This window comes from Hyla sarda, chromosome 2 (assembly GCF_029499605.1).
Source record: "Hyla sarda isolate aHylSar1 chromosome 2, aHylSar1.hap1, whole genome shotgun sequence".
NCBI lineage: Eukaryota > Metazoa > Chordata > Amphibia > Anura > Hylidae > Hyla > Hyla sarda.
In genome coordinates, this window is record NC_079190.1 from 17720107 (window position 1) to 17737086 (window position 16980).

The following is a 16980-nucleotide window of genomic DNA, read 5'->3' on the forward strand; positions in this document are numbered from 1 at the left end:
TCCCATACTGTGCCCCCAAATAAAACTCCCATGCTGTGCCCCCAAATAAAACTCCCATGCTGTGCCCCCAAATAAAACTCCCATACTGTGCCCCCAAATAAAACTCCCATACTGTGCCCTCAAATAAAACTCCCATACTGTACCTCCAAATAAAAATTTCTATGGGAATCCCAAACATAGCCAAATTCAGCGCACGGCAATGTTGGAAAGCCCCATAGAGATGAATGGAGAGGAGGTTTAGCATGCGCATTGCTGCACCCTTCACTCAAGGAATAAGGGTCTTGGTGACCAGAAGGGAGGGGGGGGGGGGTTCTAGAAGACAGACCCCCCACCAGACAGCTAGCCATTCCCTATCCTATGTTTGGTGATCATTTTTAATCTTCGATAACCCCTTAAAGATCGGCCTTGGCTGTTAACTGCTGAAGGAGCATGGTGGCTAGTCAGGGGCGTAACTTGTAGCTTCTGGGCCCCGATGCAAAATCTGCAACAGGGCCCCATGTGCCATTTATAATACTGGTCTCTTATGGGGCAGATTTGCCTTGGGGCTCCCGTTAGGCACCAGGGCCCCCATGCGACTGCTACCTCAACAACCCCTATAGTTCTGCCCCTGTGGCTAGCAATCGGCATATGAGAGTTCACCGAAACCCCCTTTTCCATATGGATGAAGACCGCAGATCCCATGGATACGTCACACACGCTCAACATGGCAAATGGAAATCTTAATTTGATTAACAAAAAATGTTTTCATGTTAACATAAATAATCATTTCATTAGAAAAACCCATGCATCCGCCACCTCGGTAAATGTCATAGAGGCGGGAAAAGTCTGCGAAAGACAATTTGGCGAACTTGTAAAGCATCGTGTAGAGGCCTCTTCTATCAAGACGGGCATCTGTGTGTTTAGGACGGCGTCCCTATCCTCGTCGTGACAGGACGCAGGAAACAATTTCGTCTTGGAAAGGTTATTCATAATTTTTAAATGAGTTCATTAGTAAAACCGCGGTCGGGTTTTCTCCCTTATTGCGCTAATTAATAATTGATTACGCAATAAATTAAACGCTATTTTTCATCAAAATCTAATTAAATATCTTTTTCCCTCTTGTCGATGAGATCAGTCAGACTCTTTGTTAAATATGTTTGTGCAGAGCCGAACAGATTAATTTGAGTTTTAATAATTCATGCCGCCTTTAGAAATGAGTAATTATGGGTGGTAATTAGAGTAGTTAAACTTGACCGGAATGAGGAGCTATCGTGATAAATGACACAATCGCTTCATTATGTGGTTGATGGACACTAATTTGTAGAAAGAAAATATGTAAATAAGTGGGAAAAGAAAATAAAAAAAAGCCAAACAAATGCACTGTCTTCAACAGTATAACCACCCATTAAAACATACAAGTAAATTGAAATTATTTTAAACACATAACAACCAGAAACAAATTTGATGACTGAAAGAGTTTATCATGAACAGATTTTACACTATTTGAATTTTTCTAAACATTTAGACTGGTCTGAATTTTTTTGTGATTCACTTCAGGTGAATTTGAGCAAGGACTCCTGTCAAGGAAAGGAGTACCTGCTCCTGTACACTGATCAGTAAGGTTAGTTGGTGATGCTAATTGCATTGCAGATTAACATTTACCAAGCCAAGCACCTAGTGGTAACTGAGAGGTGAGGTATACAGTTTATGCCCCACTGCTCAGTGAGTGTACAAGAGCAGTGACTGATGTTTGACAGGTGTCCCTGGTCCTCGACATACTTTCTGTGGAGCTGTACAAGATAAGTGTAGAGCAGTGTTTCCTAACCGGGGTGCCTCCAGCTGTCTCAAAACTACAACTCCCAGCATGCCCGGACAGCCAATGGCTGTCCGGGCATGCTGGGAGTTGTAGTTTTGCAACAACTGGAGGCACCCTGGTTGAGAAACACTGGTGCAGAGCAATAATAGTACAATAATAGTAACCAGCAGAACAGAAAAAATGCCATCACCTCACCAGGCTTTATCCAAAGTCATTCCTATAGCTTACAATGTATACGAACAGCACCAGGCCCAGTAAATGCATCGGGGCACACGAAAAAAGGGGAACATACATCAACTCTTACACGCACTACGTTGGCTGGGCTAGTTGCAGGGCTAGCTGTATGCCTCACTTTCCAGTGTTCTTGAGCAGGGACTCCTGTCTTTTAGGAGGAGTCCCTGTTCCTGTATGAATCTGAATCAAATTCAATGGCTGATTTGAGTGAATTCGAAAAAAAATTTGGGGAGGTTCTCATATCTTTACACCAGAGAATAGGTCTGAAGAAGTAATCTTTCTCTTGATGGAGAGTGCCACAAAGTGTGTACAATCTTGTTGGATGGGCAATGCGCCATTGGGAAAAAAAAAATATGCAAACCAGATGAAAAAAAAAACATGCCAGTACTTGGCCCTTTTAAGAGCCTTGAAACATGACTACAGATGGGTACCTCTACCTTCAGGAAAAAAAAGTGTCTGGCTTGGCTAATAATTATTGTTGCTAACCTGCCATGTACATTTACCATGGCTAGAGGCTATAGCCCAGGACCACTTGATATATATGTGTTGCATGTGAATGTAAGCATGTCAATCCAACATCCAATAATCCAGAAAATCTGGAATTGTTTCTTGGCACAATATAATAATAACACTTACCAATGAAATAGGCCAGGAGGATCACCAGTGTGACAGAAATAATGATAGCACTTAAAGCGGCACATTTCCAATTGCAATATTTGTACGGCTTCTGCAGGTTAAAGGCAGGTCTAGAGAAAGTGCTTCGAGGAAGAGGACGGGGTGGCGGGGAATACACAGTGCTGGAGGTCAGAGGATAGCCCGGTGACGTCGTACAAAACAGGGGAGATGTACCTCCTGGTTTAAAGAGAAAATGCCTGGAGGATAAAGAATGCAAGGGGGTAAGCTTGTTATATAGATATATGGTACAGTAATGGGGTCTACATGAACCCCTAGAATGTTGTGGTTGTACAAAATCACTTTAGAAAGCCTAATGTTCACTATAATGAAACAGGACACAATCTAACAAAGTTTATACAGTAATATAATATAATAAAAAGGATAAAGCAGAGCTTGTTTGACACTACTACAATCCCTAATAACTTAATGAAATAACTATTCACATGGCATGCACTACTGCTAAGTGTAAAACATGTTATCAAACAGCATCATGTCTACAAAACAAATGGTTTTGAACAAGAGAGAACACCTTTTTTTTTAACTCAGGGTCAATGTTATGGTTATGCTGGAATATAGAATTTTTATATGGTACCTACTTCCATTTTAAATTCAATATATTTTATAAATCTTTCCTAAACCTTCCATAACTTTCCTAAATAGTACCGGTCATTTGAAAAAATGTTGATATGTTGTAGAGAAATATCAAAAGTTTTTAATTATTAGGGTCTGAATTTTCAGACCCCAGCCCATTACAAAAACGAGTCTGGGAGGAGTTCCTCCTTGGCGCATTCTCTTCCAGCTCTGTGTCATGTGACCTAGACGGATTTGCAATGGAAGTCTATAGGGCCATCCAGGTCTTATGGACATAAAGTTGGAAAGGAACACATGGCAGCGTGGCTCTCTCCCTGCTCGCCATGAGTCAGGGTCTGAACACTCAGACCCAACCGATGAAAACCTTCAGGTTTTATTCATTGACAGATAGTAAAAAGAGAAGTACATGACAACACTATTGAAGCCATCTTGGAATGTATCCCATTAAGTGAAATTACTATATTGTAGCATAACCAAGAGGCCATCAACCACAGCAATTTTATAAAACTTTTTAAAAAGAGAATTGTTTCGACCAACACCAGATATTGAAATAAAATATATTTAACTACACACACGGAAGTGAAGACATTCACTGGGCATAGTCTGGCTTTCATCTTGGATTATCAATCCCAATCGAGATAATTTGGTACAACTTTTTAGTTTATTTTTTATTCAATCCAAATCTTTTTAGATAAGTTTGAAATACTGAAGAACAGATGGTCCTTGCAACTCGACTCTACAAAACCGGCATTCAGCTATCCTCTGAACTGATGTTGATTGAACACAATTCGCGGCACAAGATTCATTTGCGTTGAGAATCAATAACAGAGCTGTAAGTCTAGATCGGAAATTCTGAGCATTGAAATAATTAGACAGTTGACCTGACACTTTAGAAGGCTGGAGCTTCAACCCAAAGACATTGTTTTATTATATACCATGACTAGGTCTCTTGGTTTGCGAATCATGGGTTCACAAGGATAGTTTTACCAAGATCCGTGGCACTGCTAGGCACTCTATTGAATACTTTTTGGAAATATTATCAAAACGATGTTTATATACAATAAAAAGACTTTAACCTCCAATCGGAACTGACCATGAGTTGAAGATCTAGCACATCCAGTTGAGCAGCCATAGTCTAGTTCTAACACTGGTCAACAAAAAGTGGCCACATAAAAAGACACCAGAGCCCTGTTCTTACTTTATCAGGAGCTTCAGGCTACTCCTTTTTTTATTTAGAGTTATACCTATAAAATGCTATAGTCCGCAAAAGGACAGTGACCGCGCCTGCGGTTCCTCTATCTGCCACGTAACGTCCTCAGCAGTGCCAGCCCTTGGAAACTATAGCCAACAGTGTCGGGTAAGTGCAGTGGGTTGAGTGGGTGAACTCATGCAAAATGGCACACAATTAATAGGATGTGTCACATACCCATCATTGTAAGCACCGTCATGTCGGGAGGTGGGGAGGATGTCCATCTCAATGAGGTTGTCCTGCAATGTCTCTAGGTATGTCTGCTTTGCTATATTTCTACACACAGATGGAAACATGAATGAAGGTCGTGAGTCATGCATCAATGAAGTGAACTCTTGCTAAAAACGTACCCACCAGCAAAACCATCATCAAAATATGCAATTCTAGAAGATAACCGCAATTTATTTTCATTGAAAAAAAGATAAAACTGCATAAAATAAATAGGTAATTGTGTTTACATTTTATTAACTTCACCTCAAAACATCTGTAAAAAAAAACATTCCATCATAGACTTTGTCTTTTGGCCTTGTAGCCATTTTGAAAATTTGGAACCCATGGATCAGTTTTGTGACCTGGACAAAGATTTGCAGTGGTGCGGGCTATATGCTCCTTCTGGACTAATATTCTTCAACGTAAAATTATTTGAATGTTGTGATGTCTCCACTTTGTTTACTTGCCTACACCATCAAACCAAGTATTTTAAAGAAATAAGGCCCAGTTTCTTAGGGTAAAATTATGTAAGTAGCTTTTTTTTTTACTGTAAACCAAATGGATTAGTAATAAAAGATGGTGCCTGGGGTCTATGGGACCTAGGGTCATGGCCTTTACCCACGACCTAGGGCTGCTCAAGTCAACCCAATATTCACAATATGAAATGTCTTTAAAAATCTTTTGACACATTATAGATGTGTCCAAAGTTTAGAGCAGTCAGGATATGAGTGTTCAAACTCTGGGAGAAGAGTGCGCCAAGCTAGGCAAACTTACAATGTAAGTGTATGGGATGGTCTTGTTTAGCTGCACTTTTCTCCCCGTTCCTTCTAACAATTGTCGGGGTCTGAACACTGAGACCCTGACTGATCCAAACTTGAAAAAAAATGTTTTAAAGAGACAGGCACATTTTAAAGCTTACTTGTTAGAGATCATTCACATCAATAGGTCCTTAAGTAGCTGCTTCAGTCGTCTACAAGGGTTCTCCACAATTGAAAACGTAATTTTTTTTTTCCAAACCTATATTTTGATGATCATTTTACTTCCAGCGCTTTTTTGTGCATGAAGTTAAAATGGCACGTATTATACCAGAGATGGGGGGTATTGGGAGGGGGGGGGGGGGGGGGAGTCGGTAAAAAATACACAGAGCTGAAAATAAGCATAAATATGAAAAAATAAATAAAATACAAAAATTTTAGTAGTTTAGTAAAATATTACATTCTCTCAAAAAGAAAATCTAAAAAATGCTATGAATGCAAATGCAGTATTTCACTCATGTGATCTCACTAGAAGAGATGACAAGACTCTCTGAACATCTAAATGATGCCAAAGTCCCCTCCGCAAAATATTTAAAGAATGTGGGATGAAAGACCCTGCTATGCGAGTTCACAATCTGTAATAATTCGATAGCTTTCTTTCGGGTCACTGCTTTTTTAACTAGAAGACAGCCGGGGGAAAATAATGACGCCCCCATAATTGCTTGAAAGTGCAATGATTGTAATAGAGGGCCAAGGTGAGGTGAGGGCTGCGGGGAGAGGCATGAACTGATGAGAATTGGACAAAAAAATTAAATAAAATCTAAAAAAAAGCAGCCACAAAACTGAACAGTAATGCAGTGGATTGCTAGCTCTCCAGCTCCTAGTAATCTTCTGAAGAACATGATGGCGGTTGATTACATTGATAGCTAAAATTATGAAGACAGCATGGAATATAAATCGGTATATAATGGACATTCGGCACAAGCATTAGGCTGTGTTCACACTGTATTTTGAGGCTCAAAAATATTTTTGTTTTCCGAGCCAAACGAGACTCAAATTTTTCAGCTTCTTTGTTTTTCTGGAACATTTGGAGCAGGTTTTTGTTTTCTATAACTTTTTTTGGTCGATTTTCAGGCGTTTTATGAATGTTTTATTAAAAAGGGGTTGTCAGGTTATATAAAACTTATCCCCCGCGATCTCCAAAATGGAGGCCAGTCTCTTAACACTTCGCGTTCCTGCCCCCATGCCCAGGGAATGAAGTGACGGCTTGCTCCACCAATCTCCATCTGAGGCCGGACATCTGTGACACCAGTTCGTCTCGGAAGGGGGGAGGGCGGAGCGTTCAGTGGGGAGAAACAGGCTCCATTCTGGAGATTGCAAGGGATCCCAGCGGTAAGGCCCCCCTCTCCTGTGGATACACATACAAAACACAGCAAAAAATATTTAAAATTGCAAAAAAATATCAGATATCAGAAAATGTGCAAAATATAAAAAATATCAAATGTGCAAAAATATCAGCTCCCATTGAAGTGAACAACAACTGAGCTGCAGTAACTAGACAGCTCCATAGATTGTGTAGTGGTTACTCTGTGTTACTGCAGCTCAGTTGTTATTCACTTTAATGGGAGCCGAGCTGCAGTAACCCAGAGTCACCACTACACAAGGTACGGAGCTATCTGCTTCCTGTTCTGTTTCACCGTGAATACCAGCAAGACTGTTTTGGCAAACAGAGGATCGAGGATAGGTCATTGATAAATTTTGCCTGGAAAACCCCTTCAAATTTTACAGTCTGTAAATGACAGCTTTAAAATTAAACTACACTAAACTCTTAGATGTTTTTCCATTGAGTTCTATAGGAAAAAAAGGGACATAAAATGGATATATTAGACCTCAAAATTCATGTCAATTTACCATGGCCCAAATTTATCAATGTGAACGAGACAAAAATGTGCCATGGCAAAGCTGAGTTGTTATTGATCACTAAACCAGACATGTTTTTGTCTCATGCAGACTGATAAATCTGGGCCTGTGTGTGAACAAAGCCCAAGACACGTATAACGGAGTTTCACATCTATAGTTGAACACATCACTGCAAAAGAAAAATATTCGTTGACAACTTGACAAATTGCTCTAATTTATATTTTTTCTTAAATTGCTAACAATGCATACATTTTCTAAAGAGAAAATAATAAGTATGTGCCCCCACCCCACCAGTTCATTCATGCCTGTGACTGCAGCAATGTACTTGGTACATACGTCAGTGGTGATTCAGGGATAACATATGGTACGGTGATATATGTACTGTAATGTATTTTACAACCCCCTCCCCCCCTCCCCTCCCTGTACCAGTGATGTAACTTGAAGATGTGAGACCCCAATGCAAAATCTGTAAATGGCCCCAATATAAGGCTTCATTTTAAGTAATCGTCTAATCCTATAGAAAAGAGAGTCCTTATGAGCAGAGGCATAAGTTGAAAATGCGGGGCCCCATATATCACAGGGCCCCCAATTAAAATGCTTCACTGATAGTACTGGTCTCCTTATATAAGAGAGAATGACCTAATGCGCCCCTCAGCTCCTGCGCCTGGGTGCAACCTCTGCATCAACGCTAGTTACGCCCATTTATATGAGCCCCTGTACACTCTTCACCGCCTATAGTTATGCACCTGATTATGAGCTCATTGTATTCTCTGCCCCTATAATAACACCCGTGCTTATGAGCCCCAGTATCCTTTGCACCCCCCTATGGTTATGCCCCTGATCATGAGCCCCAATATCGCCTGCACCCCTAAAGTTACGCCCCTGCTTGTGAGCCCATTGTATCCTCTGCACCCCCTATAGTTAGGCCCCTGCTTATGAGCCCCTATATCCTCTGAACCCCTGATAGTTACGCCACTGCTTATGAGACCATTGTATCCTCTGCACCCCTATAGTTATGCCCCTGCCTATAAGCCCCCTGTACACTCTGCACCCCCTATAGTTATGCCCCTGCTTATAAGCCCCCCGTACACTTCAGCCCCTATAGTTATGTGCCTGCCTATAAACCCACTGTACACTCTGCAGCCCCCATAGTTACCCTCTTGCTTATGAGTCCCTGAACCCTCTGCACCTCCTATAGTATTGTATCCTCTGCAGCCCCTATAATTATACCCCTGCTTATAAGCCCCCTGTACACTCTGCACCCCCTATAGTTATGCCCCTGCTTATAAGCCCCCCGTACACTTCAGCCCCTATAGTTATGTGCCTGCCTATAAACCCACTGTACACTCTGCAGCCCCCATAGTTACCCTCTTGCTAATGAGTCCCTGAACCCTCTGCACCTCCTATAGTATTGTATCCTCTGCAGCCCCTATAGTTATACCCCTGCTTATAAGCCCCCTGTACACTCTGCAGCCCCTATAGTTATACCCCTGCTTATAAGCCCCCTGTACACTCTGCAGCCCCTATTGTATTGTATTCCCTGCACCCCTATAGTTATGCCCCTGCTTATGAGTCCCTGTACCATCTGAACCCCCTATAGTTACACCCCCTGCTTATGAGCGAATTGTATCCCCCTACGGTTATGCCTGATTATGAGCCCATTGTATTCTCTGCACCCCCTATAGTTACACCCCTGCTTATGAGCCCTCTGTACCCCCTACAGTTATGCCCCCATTTATGAGCCCAGTGTATTCTCTGCACCCCCTATAGTCACACCCCTGTTTATCCGCTCATTATATCCTTTGCACACCCAACAGTTACAAATTAAATGTCTGCTTTTGAGCCCATTGTACCCCCTATAGTTACGCCCCTACTTATAAGCCCCTTTAATGTCTGCACCCCCAATAGTGACACCCCTGCCCCTGACTGGGCACTTTTTGTACATTATTTCCTAGAAATAACAAAACTTCACAAATAATAAAACTCTTCCTTTGGCAGCCAAGTCATTTTTTCCTCCTTCGATCTAACACGTAATTCAAGTCTGAACTGTAGTTGTTGGCGGGATTTATATTCTGAGCGCCGCGTGTATCATGTAGCGGCCCCGTCTGCGAGTCACTTTACCAGCCTCATTGATTGGTTTCACCTACTGCTTTCAAGCAGACCCTGCCGCAGACAGTCTCCAGCACGACTGCTCCTTTCATTACATAAAGAGGCTCTAATTCATGTTAATAACACTTCACCGATCCCTAACACTTCCCCGACACTTTTTTTTTTTGTCTTGCGTTGTTTACAGGTCACTTTGGCCCGGAGTGAAGAGCTTTCTCAGATGTAATGTAAAAAAACGCAGATCAATGACCGTCACACTGAAACGTTTAGCTCCTCTAAATAACTGCGCGTACCGCCACATCCTCACAAGGCCCCGATCCTGCGTTTGGTTGATAAGACATCGTCCTCCCTCAACCGGCAAACGACTAGCGGTTGATATGCAAGACACAAAATAAGTAAAAGATCTAAGCCGTGCCCAAGTTCTAGGAGAAGCAAATTGATATTCTTCTCTTTGAATTTTTTTTTGCCTTGATACTAAATTATTTTACAGTAGCCGTGACAAAATATAGAAAACAAAAACACTCTGAGGGGAACTATATTAGGGGAACTATATTAGGATTTTTTTTCCCAGCGTTTAGGCGTAGAAAAAAGTTGCACATTTTTGTACAAGGCCTCAGCTTGCTAATTTTTATTTTATTTTTAACTATCTGCTCTTTCAGGGTGTGTTCACACGCTATTTGTTTTTGCGGGTTTTCCACTGCGTATTTGAAAGGGGGCGGGCTCTTCTCGGCTGTCCGCAGCAGATTTTCAACGGAGGAATTTACGCTGCAGAAAATCCGCCGCAAGCCCCATTGAAGTCAGTAGGGACTGCGGCGGATTTTCCGCAGCGGAAATTCCGCCGCGGAAAATCTGCTATGGACAGCCGAGAAGAGCCCGCCCCCTTTCAAATACGCAGCGGAAAACCCACAAAAACAAAGAGCATGTGAAAGCACCCCAAGACCAGTCACGCCACATTTTCCAAAAAAGTAGGTGGGGTTAATTGTAAAATGTGAGTGCCTGATTCACTAAGAGGTGTGTGCCCCTGAATGAATTAATCAAATACTCCGGCCGCAGGATTATACTTAAAGGGGTACTCTTTGGGGTCATCTGAAGGCAATTGTCTATGCTGTGAAGATATGAGATGTGCAGCACCTGAAACTATGGATACTGGAAGCCTGTGCTAGCATTTCTCCTGCGGTGTATATAGTAGTATATAGCAGTGTATACGGATACTGGAAGCCTGTGCTAGCATTTCTCCTGTGGTGTATATAGTAGTATATAGCAGTGTATACGGATACTGGAAGCGTGTGCTAGCATTTCTCCTGCGGTGTATATAGTAGTATATAGCAGTGTATATGGATACTGGAAGCATGTGCTAGCATTTCTCCTGCGGTGTATATAGTAGTATATAGCAGTGTATACGGTAACTGGAAGCCTGTGCTAGCATTTCTCCTGCGGTGTATATAGTAGTATATAGCAGTGTATATGGATACTGGAAGCCTGTGCTAGCATTTCTCCTGCGGTGTATATAGTAGTATATAGCAGTGTATACAGATACTGGAAGCCTGTGCTAGCATTTCTCCTGCGGTGTATATAGTAGTATATAGCAGTGTATACGGACACTGGAAGCCTGTGCTAGCATTGCTCCTGCGGTGTATATAGTAGTATATAGCAGTGTATACGGATACTGGAAGCCTGTGCTAGCATTTCTCCTGCGGTGTATATAGTAGTATATAGCAGTGTATACGGATACTTGAAGCCTGTGTTAGCATTTCTCCTGCGGTGTATATAGTATTATATAGCAGTGTATATGGATACTGGAAGCCTGTGCTAGCATTTCTCCTGCGGTGTATATAGTAGTGTATAGCAGTGTATACGGATACTGGAAGCCTGTGCTAGCATTTCTCCTGCGGTGTATATAGTAGTATATAGCAGTGTATACGGATACTGGAAGCCTGTACTAGCATTTCTCCTGCGGTGTATATAGTAGTATATAGCAGTGTATATGGATACTGGAAGCCTGTGCTAGCATTTCTCCTGCGGTGTATATAGTAGTATATAGCAGTGTATATGGATACTGGAAGCATGTGCTAGCATTTCTCCTGCGGTGTATATAGTAGTATATAGCAGTGTATACGGAAATTGGAAGCCTGTGCTAGCATTTCTCCTGCGGTGTATATAGTAGTATATAGCAGTGTATATGGATACTGGAAGCCTGTGCTAGCATTTCTCCTGCGGTGTATATAGTAGTATATAGCAGTGTATACAGATACTGGAAGCCTGTGCTAGCATTTCTCCTGCGGTGTATATAGTAGTATATAGCAGTGTATATGGATACTGGAAGCCTGTGCTAGCATTTCTCCTGCGGTGTATATAGTAGTATATAGCAGTGTATACGGATACTGGAAGCCTGTGTTAGCATTTCTCCTGCGGTGTATATAGTAGTATATAGCAGTGTATATGGATACTGGAAGCCTGTGCTAGCATTTCTCCTGCGGTGTATATAGTAGTGTATAGCAGTGTATACGGATACTGGAAGCCTGTGCTAGCATTTCTCCTGCGGTGCATATAGTAGTATATAGCAGTGTATACGGATACTGGAAGCCTGTACTAGCATTTCTCCTGCGGTGTATATAGTAGTATATAGCAGTATATAGAGAAGAGGGTTGCATTGACAATCCAACACAATGGGCAGCACATTGAACACATTTTATAAGTGGTCAGAAACTTGTAAATAACTCATGAAAGAATAAAGTTATGTTAAAACCGAACACATCATTGTTTTTCTTGTGAAATTCCCAATAAGTTTGATGTGTCACATGACCCTCTTCCTATTGAAAAAAAAAAGTTGGATTCAAAATGGTCGACTTCAAAATGGCCACCATGGTCACCACCCATCTTGAAAAGTTTCCCCCCTCACATATACCAATGTGCCACAAACAGGAAATTAATATCACCAACCATTCCCATTTTATTAAGGTGTATCCATATAAATGGCCCACCCTGTACAACTCCCCTCCAGCACTAGCTGTATACTGCTGCTATATCTATGGAATAGGATGTATAGTAGATATACACTCCCCCCCCCCCCAGCTCTAACTCTATGGGATCAGGATATATATTAGTTATACACCTCCCCTCCAGCTCTATCTGTATACTGCAGCCAAACTCCTCCTTCCCTGCACGGAACTTATGGGAAATGTAAGCAGCATGAGAAAATAATTTCAGAGATGGAATTGAAATCAATATGGCTGCAAACCAATGCTTGCCACATCAGCTAAAACATGTAAGCACAAGGCATAGACAATAACCTACACAATAATGCTGTACATGATTAACCCCTTCATAGTACTAACGAACGTTACTCCAGAATTCTAAAAAAAAAAAAATCTAAATTTCTGTATATACCCTTGTACATTGCTGAGGACAGTCACAGGCACATTTAACCCTCGGAGGTGAGGACTAGACAGATACGCGGGATACGCAATGCCCAAGAGAACCCCCGACGCTTGTGATGCAATTTGTCTGCAATTCATGACCTGCAACTTCTTTTTTAAATCACAAGTTTCAATACAAATTTCCAAGGTCTGTTCAGAGGGGGTCCATTAGTCAAAAAGCATAAATAACTTGTACCCCATCACAGACGGATTAGGATAAATGTATCGATTGTACCAAGTTTAGAGCAGTAACCCAAGTTTCCCTCTAGTCCTCTATTATAGCCCAATGTCAACCCCAATGGATACAAAAGCAAAAAGTTGCATCGCATTCAAAACAAAGTAAAGAAGGATCATGTGTTTTCTGCTTAGATAGGTTATAGACGCCTAACCACTTACTCAGGGCATTTAACCCTTTCAAGGGGGGTCAGAGGTCAAGCTGTGAACAAAAACACACAACACTGCAATTTCTCTTGGTAGATGCATTGGTCATGGCCCTGGGAATTAATGATCTCCAGCTCCGACCCCTGGACATTGGCTCGGTAATATATGTTCTTGCCGTAATTGCCTAATTAGAGTAAATGAGGGCCGCCACTTTTTTGATTAATGTGTTATATGAAATGTCAGCTTTAGTTAGTGGTCACCGAGCGCCTAGGCGTGCAATCCGCCACGTGATTCGCTTGGAAATTTCTACATTGGGGAAAGAGAAGATGGCAGGTCATGGTTATTTATGCCTCGGAGGGAGATGGTCACGGCAAGACAAAGTGAGGTTCTCATACTCATCCCCCTGTGGACAACCCAACCCGTCTCAGCTGGTCTACAAGCTTCCAATGACCCAGACAGGGCAAATTCTCCTTCAAAACTGCTACTACACGGAAATTCTTACAGTTTTGAAGAAGGTGACACCTTGCAGGGCTGTGTCTGGGTACTTCAAAGGGAAGTCTTAAGTATCTTCAATAACTGCGGAATGGTAAATGACGAGAGCTCCGAGACAAGCATGTCCGATTAGGGTCTCCAGGGCTGGATGAACCGCTCTCATTCCTAATTTCTGGCTGCGACCTGTGATTTGACTTTCACGTGAAGGGTTGTCACAAATGTTTAGCTGACAGCTCCCTGGCATTCTAAAGGATAAGATTATGTAGTAAAGTCTACCTGAAAGTTTGACTTAAAGGGGTATTGAAGCCTTAAAAAAAAAAAAAATACAGTGATCCCTCAACTTACAATGGCCTTAACATACAATAGTTTCAACATACAGTACAGGAGGTATTACATGTTCTGTACACTCTTTACCTGTATTACTGAAGTGTATGCACTGACTGGTGTCTGGTAGCGCCCCCTACAGTACAGGGAGGTATTACATGTTCTGTACTCTTTACCTGTATTACTGAAGTGTATGCACTGACTGGTGTCTGGTAGCGCCCCCTACAGTACAGGGAGGTATTACATGTTCTGTACTCTTTACCTGTATTACTGAAGTACATGCACTGACTGATGTCTGGTAGCGCCCCCTACAGTACAGGGAGGTATTACATGTTCTGTACTCTTTACCTGTATTATTGAAGTGTATGTACTGACTGATGTCTGGTAGCGCCCCCTACAGTACAGGGAGGTATTACATGTTCTGTACTCTTTACCTGTATTACTGAAGTGTATGTACTGACTGATGTCTGGTAGCGCCCCCTACAGTACAGGGAGGTATTACATGTTCTGTACCCTCTTTACCTGTATTACTGAAGTGTATGCACTGACTGGTGTCTGGTAGCGCCCCCTACAGTACAGGGAGGTATTACATGTTCTGTACTCTTTACCTGTATTACTGAAGTACATGCACTGACTGATGTCTGGTAGCGCCCCCTACAGTACAGGGAGGTATTACATGTTCTGTACTCTTTACCTGTATTATTGAAGTGTATGTACTGACTGATGTCTGGTAGCGCCCCCTACAGTACAGGGAGGTATTACATGTTCTGTACCCTCTTTACCTGTATTACTGAAGTGTATGAACTGACTGGTGTCTGGTAGCGCCCCCTACAGTACAGGGAGGTATTATATGTTCTGTATTCTTTATCTGTATGGTTTCAACATACAATGGTCGTCCTGGAACCAATTAATATTGTAACTTGAAGGACCACTGTAATAATATGGTATTTGGCGAAAATAGAGAAATAAAATTGTTACCTAGCCCCCGCTTCCCTGCTGGGTCCACCGATCTTCTCTCTTCTTCCTGCTTTCAAAATGAACACTTGGAGCAGGACCTTCCTGTTCAGCCAATCATTAGCAGAGATGGGATGCTGCTGTGGCCAGTGATTGGCTGAGCCAGCAGGTCCTGCTTCAAGTGCTTGTCTCGGAAGCAGGAAGAAGAGAGAAAATCTAGGATCGGACGAGGATAACCGTAACTGCAAGGAACTAGGGCTAGGTAAGTATTTTTATTTTTTTATTTTTTTTTTTGCTATATTTCCTCTGCCCCGTTACCATATTACATAAATAAAAAAAAGCCTGAATAAACGCTTTAAAGGGATACTCCGGTGAAAACCTTTTCTTTTTTAAATCAACTGGTGGCAGAAAGTTAAACATATTTGTAAATTACTTCTATTAAAAAAATCTTAATCCTTCATGCACTTATTAGCTTCTGAATACTACAGAGGAAATTCTTTTCTTTTTGGAATGCTATCTGATGACATCACCAGCACAGTTCTCTTTGCTGACGTCATTATAATAATAATAATAATGCTTTATTTATTGTTGTCCTTAGTGGGATTTGAACCCAAGTCCCCAGCACTGCAAGGCAGCAGTGCTAACCACTGAACCACCATGCTGCCCTTAGCATACATCTGCTATGCATGGTTGCTAAAATGGACAGAGATGTCAGCAGAGAGCACTGTGCTCGTGATGTCATCAGTGTTCCAAAAAGAAAGGAATTTCCTCTGTAGCATTCATCAGCTAATAAGTACTGGAAGGATTAAGATTTTTTAATAGAAGTAATTTACAAATATGTTTAACTTTCTGCCACCAGTTGATTTAAAAGAAAAAAGGTTTTCACCGGAGTACCCCTTTAAGTTATAAGTAAGACAGATCTCGGCTGAGTGTTTATTCGGCTACAAGCTTTCTCTCCCAAACTCCTTATATACAAGCATACTCTTCTTAGCCGAGCATTTCTGTACAGGGAGAAAGAAGTAAAGGCCTTCATATAAATCAGGCATTGGTCAGCAGGACAAACGGCCATCTAGTGTGTGTGGGGACCTCCCAACTCTCCCCCAAAAGATGTCGGAGGAGAGAAGGATCAGGCATGTCATATTTTAACCGTACCGCTCAGTGGTTTACCACCTTCTCTGTATTCTGAACACATGAGTGCGGGTCCGAGCCATGTGTCCATGGGCAAATTGGCATATATAGCTGGCCTTTAAGCTGCCAATGACCCATAAAGGACAAATACTTTCGAGAGAGAGAATCATATACGGTAGATCAGTGTTTCCCAACCTGTATTCCTCCAGCTGTTGCAAAACTAAAACTTTCAGTATGTCCGGACAGCCGAAGGCTGTCCGGACATGCTGGAAGTTGTAGTTTTGCAACAGCTGGAGGCTCCCTGGTTGAGAAACTCTTAATTAGATGGTCGTCCTAATCATAGCTCCACTCTGATTTTTGAGAGCCTCTAGTAGTCCAGAAAATCTGGATACTAAAAAAATGACCTTAAAAGGGGTACTCTGCCAGAAAACATCTTATCCCCTATCCAAAAGGATAGGGGATAAGATGTCCGATCACGGGGGTTCCTCAACTAGCTCCAGAAAGTTAAACAGATTTGTAAATTACTTCTATTAAAAAATCTTAATCCTTCCAGTACTTATCAGCTGCTGAAGTTGAGTTGCTCTTATTTTTCTGACCACAGTGCTCTCTGCTGACACCTGTCTGTCTGTCTCAGGAACTGCAGTATATAGCGGAAAAAAGCGGAGGTAGCGCCGGGTGCGGTGTAGGTCTCTAGCCGATGTAAGTGGGTACCCGGGTGGAGGGTAGCGTGTCCCTTGCCGGTGATGGTAG

At 42.0% G+C, this 16980-nt stretch overlaps 1 protein-coding gene across 14 annotated transcripts in view; it reads right to left on the reverse strand.

The window, feature by feature from the left end:
• The window catches only part of TENM4 (teneurin transmembrane protein 4), a 1400276-nt gene that overhangs the window by 179034 nt on the left and 1204262 nt on the right, over positions 1-16980 (reverse strand). For 11 of the 14 annotated variants that reach the window (XM_056561274.1, XM_056561279.1, XM_056561275.1 and 8 more), the window contains 2 exons: positions 4722-4820; positions 2666-2901 (listed from right to left, as the gene is read on the reverse strand). In XM_056561274.1, coding sequence (XP_056417249.1) covers positions 2666-2901; positions 4722-4820 — 335 coding nt within the window. The remainder of the gene's footprint in view (positions 1-2665; positions 2902-4721; positions 4821-16980) is intronic. The other 3 variants (XM_056561286.1, XM_056561280.1, XM_056561285.1) reach the window with 1 other exon arrangement.